Source organism: Chenopodium album, chromosome 26 (genome assembly GCF_948465745.1).
Source record: "Chenopodium album chromosome 26, dcCheAlbu1.1, whole genome shotgun sequence".
Lineage (NCBI taxonomy): Eukaryota > Viridiplantae > Streptophyta > Magnoliopsida > Caryophyllales > Amaranthaceae > Chenopodium > Chenopodium album.
This window is the reverse complement of record NC_137859.1, coordinates 11153909-11165378: the sequence shown is the minus strand read 5'-3', so window position 1 is coordinate 11165378 and position 11470 is coordinate 11153909. Positions and strand designations below refer to the sequence as shown.

Here is an 11470-nt window from a genome sequence, read left to right as displayed (position 1 = left end):
TGACATAAATAAATGATTCGTATATTTAATCTTGGCCCCCTTAATGTAAAATTTCTGGTTACGCCACTGCTGGCAACCGGAACCTCTGGCAAGCACCTACTGGCAGACCTACAAGAGATATATAGAACGTAAACTACCCTTGCGGATCATAATACTAGCCTAGGCGGTAATCATATGGCCGACTTATTGTGTTTCTACCCCAGAGCCTTTGACCTGAGTCTGAGCCCGGGTTAGCTAGTGGCCGACTTATCTTGCTTCTGCCCAAAGCCTCTGACTATAGCCTTTGCCTTAAGTCTGAGCCCAAGTCAGATTGTGGCCGACCAAACTTGCTTTTGCCCTGAGCCTCTACACCGAGTCTAAGCCCAAAGATCTGGACTAGGATGAAAGCGCACCCCTTAGGCAACGTTGAGAGCATAGGGTAGCTAAGCAGGATCTACCCTATACAATGAGCCCCCCAAGAGGTGGTTTGAGGTACTCATGCCAGCTCTTTCCAAGTAGAGGCACATCTTCAAGTTAGGGCTCCGAGTACAAGGCAGCCCTGCAGAAGCTATCTACCCTATACAATTGCCACACCTTTCCTTCACAATCTAACTTGAACCACCATCCACCCTACCTACCCTCACTAAAACCACCACTTAGCCCCTTCAATCTCCTTGAATCCACCAACTACGCACCTTCCACACTCTCACTAAAATCACCGGGAACTACCATAGATTTCGAAATTAATTACCACATATCTCTTGACAAAAATGACCTATGGCGGTCGAATATTGCTAGTGATTCCAACTTAATTTGATACCACGGTCCACAGTTATATTCGACTACTATGATGTCTAATTTTGGATAGTTGTGTTGGAATTGTTGGGCGATGGTTAAGGTGAGGTTTTGTGGTTGGTGGTGGTTGGGGATGGATCGGAGTTCGGGTTGCTAATGGTATAGAAGGTAGGGATGATGTTTTTGATAAGGGTGTTAGGGTGAGATTTCGTGGCTTAGTGGTTGAATAGTAGTATCACAAAAAAAATAAAGTAATCCCAAAGTCCTAACAAAGTAGTCAGGATAGTAGGGTTCTACAAGGGTCAAGTCCATAGGGAAACAATCAATAAACACAAACCCTAATCTCTCTTTCTTTCTCCCCCTCCGTACATGCGTGTGGTGATAAGGTGGTTCAAAGGTTGTTCGTGCCCGATTATCTAACAGTATGGGGGTTTAATTAATCCTAGCTTGTGGACTAAGTAGAGGAATCAAGATTGAGGTTCTATTTTCCTAAGTTTGTAGTCAATCTCACGTGGAAATCACGCTTCAAAGGTATAATTATGTGAATCTTTATGTGTTATGTATGCAAATCTTGATTATGTGCGAACGAATATGATTTGTGAAATTCCGCAATATAATACCTAGCTAGATCCCTACAGTGGTAATCAGTTAGCTTTTTGCATGTATGCATATTGATCATAATAATTTGATTATTTTGATGTCCATGTTAATTTAATTCAATTAAAAGGGAGAATAATTTAATTATGGGTCAATAATTATTTTAATTGGTGTTTTAACGTTTAGAATCGTTAAATATGATTTGATATGCTCAAATTAGCCCTAATTTGGACTCAAAATTTGCCCTATATTACATAAAAAATCAATCCCTAAACTAATTTTGAAAATTTTGATGCCCTAACCCTTAGGACTTGTTTGGCATCGTTTTTTGTTTTCAGTTTCCAGTTTTTTTGAAAACAAAAAACCAAAAGCAGAAAACAAGAAAAAGGTGTTTCCACTTTTCTGTTGCCAGTTTCAAAAATTATCATGATTTTAATAAGTTTGACTAATTTTTGATTCATTATATGATTCATATGATTTTAAAAAACCAAAAAATAGAAAACCACAGTGATGCCAAACGAACCCTTAAGTTTTGATTTTGGTGTTTTTGTTTTGATTAATTTCGGATATGGTATGATTCATGGTTTTAATTGGATTGATTTGATGCATAAAATGTGATTTTTTGTATCATTGATAATTTAATTTGAGGTTTAATTTAGATTAAAATTTATTTCATGAAGAACCCTAAATTTTAGATTGAATTCGGAATTTAATTTTTTTGATGAATTTAGCATAATTATTATATTTAATTCATAAAGGAAGAAATTAATTTAATTTAGCAATAGTTGTTTTTATTAAATTAATAATAATCAAACTAAAAAAGGAAAGATCAAGGGCGGTAGAGATGGCTAGGTGGCGTAGCCACAATGCTATTGCAGGTTTTTGCCCGAGGGGGGGGGGGGGGGGTCTCAATCTAAAAGGAGAGCACCAACATCATACAAGTGTTGCACGGCTGCCGCTGCAAGGTGCCCAACCACCATGGTCAGCTTTGAACGGCGCATAGACGGCCTTGTAGCCCCTATTTTTCCATAATAAATAAATAAAATTTTGATAAAATAAAAAATTTTATTTATGATAATTTCAAATTTTAAATTAATTTAAATTTTTAAAGTTTATTAGGATAATCTTAGAGAATAAATGAAATTATCCTTTATGGTGATGTTTATTTCCACTTAAAAAAATTATATTCAATAAAAATAATTTCAATTTAAGAAAAATAATTTTAATTCGTTAAAAAAAAATTCCAATTTTAAAAGAAATAATTTTAATTTAATAAATATTACTAATTTTGAAAATAAATATATATATATATTTTTTTTGAAAATAAATACATTTTGAATCACCTATTCGCCTTTTATTTTTGACGCAAATATTTTAGCCCGAAATTTTCTAATCAAATAAACTTTTTTAATTATTACGAAGTATATTATTTTTAAGATTCTAGAAATTACCATAAATTGGAGTGTAAAAATACAAGTACCAAACTCCCAAAAATAAATGTTACCATAATTGTAATTTTCCCCTTATAGAGTGACTAGGAGGCGACTTTACCATAAGTGATAAGTGATGCCTTCATATAAATTGCTTACGAAACACTCTCCTCACTTCAGCAGACATTTTACACTCTCTCTCTAGATCTCATCTCTCTCTTTCTACTTTCTCTCTCTTCCCAATCTTCAAGATTCTCAGCAAACTTGGACTCTTTATTAACAGAAAATTTTATTTATAAATATCCCCAATTTTCATATTTTTATTCAGAATAAATTTTTATATATTACAATCTATCTTATTGCAGATTGATTGAATTTGATTGAATTAGGGTTTTTTTTTGTTTTAAAGCTTGAACCTTTAACTATGGCGGCTGGTTCTGCCTCTGCCTTTGAGGTTATTTTTATTGATTTTGTTTATTGTTTTTGGGTTTTATTCTAATTTAAATTTGAAATTTTGGGTATTATTTTAGCTTTTTGCTCTGTTTTTCTCTGATTTTTTTGATGGGGTTTTGAATTATCAGGTTGGTTCGTTCTTTATTAGGAAATACTATCATGTGCTTAAAGAATCGCCGGAGTTTTCTCATCAGTTTTATAATGATGCTAGTACCTTGACTAGAGTTGATGGTGATGATACTCAAACTGTTTCTACTATCTTGGTAATGATTTTTCTATCTCATCCTCTGTTTAATTTTTATACAAAGTAATGATGTAGACGAGATTTGATCTTGTATACCGAGGTCATGGGTATCGCCCTGTGATTTTACTGGCTAAACTAGTTGATATTCATGGGATTATAAGTGTGATTGATTGTATAGTTTTGGAGTATGCTTGGTTTTATATGGTATGCTATGAGTACAAATTTTATCTGATGTGCATTCTTAGATTAGACTTTATAGTATTCTCAACTCTCAAGTCGATTGTTGTCACCTTGTATTATGAATTAGGAGTATATGTTGTTGGGAAAGATTGAACTTTTAATGATTAAAGTGTTAGAGTGGCTTATAGGCTCATAAGTCCTCTAAATACACTGTAATTTAGGTGAATTAGTCCTGTTTAAGAAACTATGGGATGAAGGATTGCGAAGAAATCCCAAACACACCCCATCACTTGATGATTTAACTCAAAAGCTAATACGAGCAAGTTTAATACGGAGCTCTCAATAATGTCCTGTCCAGCCTTTAAAAGAGGGACCTTCGTGTGGATTTATGTCAATCAATGAGAAGTAATGGGATTTTGCTTTATTATACGTAGTATTCATCTTGGCAATAGTAAGGGTTGCTTTAGGTCACGAAGTATTGCAGGAAAAAGGCCATTCTATGTTTACTGTTTGAGCCAAATTTTGATATAATGGTATTAGGATACCCACCTAAGAGAACAGCTGCATAATTTGGATTGGGTTTCTTGATGACCTACCTTCTTTATCTACTCCTTTCAGTAAAGGTCATCTTTGGGTGTCTTAGATGACATATCCGAGTTGCCCTTGGAGTCCTTAAGTCAGCGGATTCTTCTGATTAGGAAATTAGTAAAATTGTGGATCATAGGAAAAAAAAAAGGGTTGCATTGTGGTAATCAGGGCCACATTGTTGCAGAATTGGCATCTTGCGGACTGACAAATTGGACAAAGTATCCAAATTATCTTGTTTGTGTACGCTCTAATATGACCATGTTTTTACTACATGTGAATTCAATTGCATCAATGTAATAAAATATTAGAATGGTTGACATGTTAAAATTGTATGTGCAGCATATCTGAAATTGCAGGATTCTTTAATTCATTTGCTGTTAAATCAGTATGTTTTAAGAATTTATGATTGTCTTTTTCATGACTATCCTTTTATCAAATTTTCCAAAATTTCAACGTCCCTTCTTTCCCACCCCTTGTGTTATTGTGCTTTGTGTTTTGTATAGATGTGTTGTATTTATATTCATATGCATTCCCAGATACATTCATATGTTCTCAAGTCCCTGAAGTACATTTTCTTAACAAAAGTTAAACTATGGAAGCATATATGATAAAAAAGCTAAGTTATGCTTAAAATTTTTATCAGCCATTATTCTTTAACAAACTGTTGCAATTATTTGGCAGGATATCCATTCAGTTCTAACTTCTCTAAATGTTAGTGGAGTTGAAGTGGAAAAACTAAATTGCCAAGACTCTTTGAATGGGGGCATTTTGGTTATTGTGTCAGGCTCTGTGAGGTCCAGAAACTTCGGTGGCAAGAGGAGGTTTACACAGGCCTTCTTCTTAGCTCCTCAGGAGAATGGATTTTACGTCCTAAATGATATTCTTCAATTTAGTGATGAGGTTCTAGTCAACCAGCATCCCGTGCCAGAACCTGAAATCAAGGTTGATTCTGAAATTCCTGCATCCAGCCCTCGCTTAGACCAGCCAGGTACTGATGGTAGCTGTTATGTTTGTGCTCAGTTTGAAGGAAGCTTGATGTATTCTTGCTATCTGGATGTGATGAGATAATAAAAATTAAGTGACTATTTTGTATCATTAAGTGCATGTGATTTTTTCTATGTATCGTTTAAAATGTAAATTACTGCTGCAAACTGCGTAATATGCATATCAAAAATCTTGTTATATCACTCAATTATTCCATGTCACAAGCAGTAAAACTAGAAGGAATGTCAATATGTTGTATTTTTTGAAGTTTTTGGTTTATATAACATGTGGCCCTTCATCTCTGGATTTTATGTTAAGTATGCATTCTTCCTGCTTTTAAGACTTTGGGCAAACATGTTTTCTGCTGCAGTGTCTAATTTCGAGCTGGAGGAAGAGACCAGGGAGTATGTGAATTCAATTCCCATTGAAGAAGATTATCCTGTGGACAAATATAGCCTTCCCGATGAAGAACAACATGAAGAGTCTCATGTAGAAACCATTGTCCAGGAGGCCCCTGTTGAAGAGTCTGCTCCACCTGAAAGTGCTGTGAACCATATGAACTATGTGGAGGACCCGATATCTGTTCCAGCTGATGAGCCTGCTGGGGAGCCCGCTGGGGAGCCTGCCAAACTATCATATGCTTCAATCGTAAGCCTTCTAGTTTCTAGACATTTGTTTTAAGCTGTTTAATTACCTTGACAAGTTGGTTCTTTGAAATGTCAGTTTGAAGTACGCTTGTGTTAAAGAGATTTTATTTCTAAATTAAATTTGATGAGTTTTAAAAGTTTGATACAACAGATAGAGATCTGATATTATGAAACTCCAATGATCTTAATTTTTGTTTGACCTTTTAATAGATAAATTACTTGGGCCAATCTTATGATTTAGAAATAACATTCTGCATATTTGCAGTTGCGAGCATCAAAAGGGCACTCCTCACATCCAGTTGTTTCTAAACCTGCTGCAAGGCCTCGCATCCCACCTCCATCAGAGCAACAACAGAAAGTGCAACCGGTTGCTCCACAATTAAATGCATCAGCATCATCATTTGTTCCTGAGGCAGCTAGTTCTGGGGCTGATGAAGGTTCTGTTCAAGAAGGTATGTGTAAACCCGTTATCTACTTTGTATATGCATTGATAGTTGGGTTCTTTAATTATAATGCTGGCTGTAACACAACAGTTTGTGCTATGCATACAAGGGTAGACTGATAACATGATAGCTATTGCTTAAAAACAATTATTGGGATGTTGGAAGCTACACTTCCTAGGAAATGCAATAGTTCCCTTTATTAACCTAGGGTGGACTATGTAAGACCTTGCACTTCCCAGTAGATAGATCCTCAATTCTTTACTTCCAGCCAGGAATTTTGAGGAAGGTTTAACGGGAGGCTTCATAAGTATATTTTTCAAATACATGTAGTCTATTGACAAGTTTCTGAGCAGCAGAACTGATGTTGCAGTACTCAAATGGAGAGTGTGAGGGTATGAGACTCTTGAAACATCAAAGCAGTTCTCTAAGGAGTGATTGACAGTGCCAAACTCTTTTAAACAATATGGGTCTACTCTTTTAGAGTATTAGGTTCAACCCTTGTCGAAAATGATTGAATTTTGGTCTTCTAGTCAGAATTTAGTCAGTAATTGAGTCTAGGAGCTCATTGTTGAAGTTGAATATCTATTGCGAAGTCACGCACTCCAGCTGAGAGGAGATTCCCCTATATTGGATCATGTGTTGAATTTGGTTGCAACGGATTTCTAGCACCTTTGTAGCTTTATCTCTGGTATCTCAGGCTGTGTGTTTGTATATGCTTCTAAGAGGTTTAGGCGTTTAGCTCAATTAAGAATTCTTAGCATGACATATATTGTTTCTTGGCATTGGGCCATTGGTCGACAAATATCACCTAAATCCTCTCTTACTATTTATTTAAAGTTTTGCTTACAAAGGGTCTTGCTCTATTACATTTCCTCCATTTCCAAGCATCAATAAAAAGTTGCATACCTTATATCCTGATATATTTTTTTTATTGATGCTTACAAAGCATTGCTTGAATTGTCCATTAATTCTATCTAAAATCACGTGGAACATTTTTGTTAGTGCTATTGTTGTTCTTTTACATATCTCTTCTCATCATTTTTTTGTTGGGAATTGTACAACTCAGGGGAGATGATGTCTGTCTATGTGCGAAACTTGCCCTCAAATAATGTTACTACTGCTGATCTTGAGAAGGAGTTCAAAAAGTTTGGTAGAATCAAACCAAATGGAGTAGTCATTAAAAATCGCCCGGTGAGTGATATACATGGTTTTGTGAAATTGCTTTTGGGATTTGTTTAAATGCTTACTTGACTTTTTCTTCTGGACACGCAGGATCTTGGAATTTGCTATGCATTTGTCGAATTTGAGGACATTTCTAGTGCTCAAAATGCAATAAAGGTATTATAGTAGCTTCATTGTCATTACATTTGACTGTTTTCGCCTAGTTTAGCAAGTATTGGATCATACAAATTTTCAATTTGTGCTGCAGAATACTTGTCCCAGTAATGTTAGTAATAAGTGATTTTAGTATACATCAGATATTGAAATTAAGTTTGGTTGTGAGTGTATGTTATGTTTATTGCTACGCTGGCCCTTTAGCAACCACCTAAACAATGGTTGATTTGTAACAGTGTCATAATATGCTGAAATGAGTTCTTGACAAAATGTGTTGCCATCATGTGTTTTTTAAATTCATATTAACAAAATGTTAATATTGAATGGTGTTTCCTTTTACATTTAGCCCTGGATTCTGTTGGTGACTTGGTAATTAGAAGTTTCTAATAGTATTTTTGTTCGAGCTGTGATGTGTGTGTGTGTGTGTGTGTTTTTTTTTTCCCCTTTCAATTCATCATTAGTGCGACCAGAAATGTGCTGATGTGAAATAAACTGCAGTGTGCTGTGTTGTTGACTTGTTGGGGAACATTTCAGTTGTGTGCTTTTAGTAAAAAGATAATAAAAAATGTGGTTTCATGTCCAAGTGTCATTTTGGAATTCCCTATTGTTTTTTTTTTAAAAAACCTATTTTGTGTTTTATGAATTTATTGATTTCCTTTGTTATAGTTTTCTCAAACCTTTATGTTTTTTTTTTTCACTCGCATGTATTTACTACTCCTTCAAAACTTTTTTGAAATTTATTATTTGTCCTTTTTAAAACTCTCTTTATTTTTACTTGGATTCTTCATTCTTTTTCTCACTTTACAAACCTTTTTTCAAACTCTTTCAACTGATTATCTTATTATGTCTTATGTCCCTTTTTTTTGTTTTTTGTTTTTAATTTTATTTTTTATTATTATATCGGCCGGTTTCTCATGACTATTCATGTTAGTTGACCCCATATCATTTTGAGACTAAGGGCCTGTTCACATTTACTGAACTGATTGAAGCTAAGTTGAGCTGAACTGATTGGAGCTGAATTGAAATGAAATGAATATTTTATGAGACAGGGAATTTAGGAGTTGAACTGAACTGATTGGAGCCGAACTGAAATTAAGTAAATGTGAACAGGCCCTAAGGCTTTGTTCCTGTTGTTGATAATTGTTAGAATTGTAACAATTGTATTTCTGAATCTAATTTTTTCGATTTTTTTTTTACAGAATTCTCCCATAGAGTTGCTGGGTAGACAAATCTACATTGATCCAAGGAAACCAGGTGGAAGCAGCAGTTCCCGTGGTGGAGGTATGTGCTATACTCTGTTCTAGTTCTGTTTATCGCAAAATCCTTGATAGGTTTATGTAGACCCCCATTTGATTACTCACGTTATGGAATAGTACAAAAGTATTTGGATAAATCAGTTGCTGACAGGCTGCTAATTAATAGCGAAGTAACCTATATTTAGGTAAAGCAGCCCAAGATTGACCGGGAAAAAGGGTGCTCCAGTTAGAAGCTAGTTTAGTAGCTTTTAAGTCCACTGAAATGCCAATTGCCATTTACTATATATAGTGGGACTGTGAGAGTAGAATTTATAGCCAGTGGAGGTGGAGCTGTTAGTTAAGTTATTGTGCTCACTTTAATTGTAGGAAAGAAACTTCATTGTCTCATAGGAGTAATTGTTAAATTACAATTTTCAGAAGTTGAGTCAAATATAATTCCTTTGTACCATGAACTTTGCCACATTTGGACTTGCACGATTCACACAGTACAATTTAATCATCTATAATAGATCATGTGTGAGGAAAAGAATATAGTCATGTGGGATCTTGGTAGAGTTGTCTCAAATCTCGATGAATAGTTTTTAAATTTGTTAATTTTTCTAATTTTAACTTTTATACTCCATCTATTTTTTCTTTTCTTTTATCTGTTTTTTCACACTTTTTATGTTCTCTCTAATTGTCAATCTTTAATTTTTAGGAAAATTTGTAAATAATAATCCCAACTTTGCTCCATTTTCGTTTAATAATCCCCACTTTGGATTATTCTAGAATAATCCCAATTTTGGGGGCTGTTTACTTTCTTCAATCCCTTTTACCGGTTACCGGTTGAAAAGGTTTTTTTTTTCCTCATATCTGCCACGTGTTAAGATCTAATTAGCCAAAAAAATAATTAAAAAAAAAACAACAAAAAAATTAAAAAAATGAAATCCCAGCCCTTTCCCTGACCACTCTAGCCCCCACCACCCACCAGAACTCTAGCAGCCCAATCCCTCCCTCCCGCACCGGCAAACCAACACCCCTCCTCCCGCACCAGTCCTCCTGTCCCGTCGTCCCCTCCCATTCCTTCACCTTGAATCACATCCCCGTAAACCCCCTCTCTCTCCTCGGTACAAGCACTTAGAACCTCCTCGCCGCTCCAAAAGCGCACGAAACCCCTTCCCCCACCCTCTAATCATCTAGGACTGGTGTTTCGTGGGTGGGGGGAAGGGTTTCATGGGCTTTTGAAGCCGTGAGGGATTGTTGTTTCGAGCAGAGAGGGGTGGGTTAACGGGAAGGCAGGAGGTGGCGGCTGGCCGACGGGAGGGTTGGGTTCGCCGGTGGGGGAAAGGGGATTGGGTAAGTTTTCCGGTGGGTTGAGGGGGATAGGGCAGTTGGGGTTTGGGAATCCGGTGGGGGTGGTGGTGGAGGTGCTGGGTGGGGGTTTCATTTTTTTTTTTTTTTTTTTTCTTTTTTTGGACCAATCACAATGTGACACGTGGCACGTTACTTGTGATAGCAGAGGTCATTGACTTTTGTTTACCAGTTTGGGATTGAAAAAAATAAACAACCCCCAAAGTTAGGATTATTAAAAGAAAATGGAGCAAAGTTAAGATTATTATTTACAAATTTTCCTAATTTTTATAATAAAAAAAACATTAAAAAGTTGTATTTTGTATGTTACATATGGAGACCGTAATGAAAGGGATTTTAATTGTAGTACATTATCATTGATATGAAAGTAGTATTTCAAAACTAGAAAAGTTCCCTAGATAATGCTTGCGTGAAGATTTATATAGTAATTGAACTCTGTGAGACAGCAACTGTTGCAAATGAGACAGCATCAGGCTTTTATTGAATAAATTTTAAGTACATGAATTCGATATACATATGTGCCTATGTGGATTTCTTTGTTATGATAATATTGCTGTGATGATTATTATTTGATGATTCAACATTTTGCTTATGCGCAAGTACTTTTCCATTTTACAATAGTGCCTCTTCTGAAAATTATCTCGGTTCTGATTTCTCTCTTATTCTCATTAACAATTGGCAGCTGCAGCTAGAGGCAGAGGCCGAGGTGGTTACCAAAATAACACTTCAAGGGGACGTGGTGGGATCAGAAACCCTGGTCGAGGAGACAGCAACGACTACAATAGGAGTAGAGGCTCAGGGAATGGCTTCTACTAGTGCGCACGCCCCAGTAAAGCATATGCGAAGCAATTATCTGGATCAGGGAGGAAGGGAGAGTGACGCTAAATTATTGCTCTTTCTATGTAGGTGCTTTTGCCTGCTTATTTGTTAGTGATAAACTATTAGGTCTCCGCCATTGATGTAGGGGTATTGAATTATTTACCTGAAGGTGGAGGAATGAGAAGCATATTTAGTTTATATTTCTATAGAAGGTGCATACATGCCGCCTTCGTCCCCATGTGTTTTTCATTTACATGGGGATTTTTTTGAACAAAGGTTTGGTTATTTGGCTGCCCCTGAATTGAATTTGTGTTATCTGAATTTTGGTTAATTGACTAATGAGATGATTTCAAGTTTGTTCGGAAATATC

At 35.8% G+C, this 11470-nt stretch overlaps 1 protein-coding gene across 2 annotated transcripts; it reads left to right on the top strand.

Moving 5' to 3' along the window:
- Positions 1 to 2993: 2993 nt before the first annotated feature.
- LOC145617175 (nuclear transport factor 2-like) lies at positions 2994 to 11453 on the top strand. 2 transcript variants are annotated; one of them, XM_081671860.1, is made up of 9 exons: positions 2994 to 3255; positions 3383 to 3517; positions 4948 to 5254; positions 5621 to 5898; positions 6163 to 6349; positions 7407 to 7531; positions 7613 to 7678; positions 8875 to 8956; positions 10970 to 11453. In XM_081671860.1, the coding sequence occupies exons 1-9, from the start codon at positions 3226 to 3228 to the stop codon at positions 11095 to 11097; spliced, it is 1338 nt and encodes a 445-aa protein (XP_081527986.1). In that variant the 5' UTR covers positions 2994 to 3225; the 3' UTR covers positions 11098 to 11453. The 2 variants fall into 2 exon arrangements, with proteins under 2 accessions (XP_081527986.1, XP_081527985.1); XM_081671859.1 differs by having other exon boundaries at positions 10964 to 11453.
- Positions 11454 to 11470: the final 17 nt, after the last annotated feature.

Excerpts from the sequence above, each read along its gene's own strand:
- LOC145617175 (XM_081671859.1), top strand. The coding sequence starts at position 3,226 with ATGGCGGCTGGTTCTGCCTCTGCCTTTGAG. Across the intron at positions 5,255-5,620 it reads CCCTCGCTTAGACCAGCCAG|TGTCTAATTTCGAGCTGGAG; the intron begins GTACTGATGGTA and ends TTTCTGCTGCAG. Across the intron at positions 5,899-6,162 it reads AACTATCATATGCTTCAATC|TTGCGAGCATCAAAAGGGCA; the intron begins GTAAGCCTTCTA and ends GCATATTTGCAG.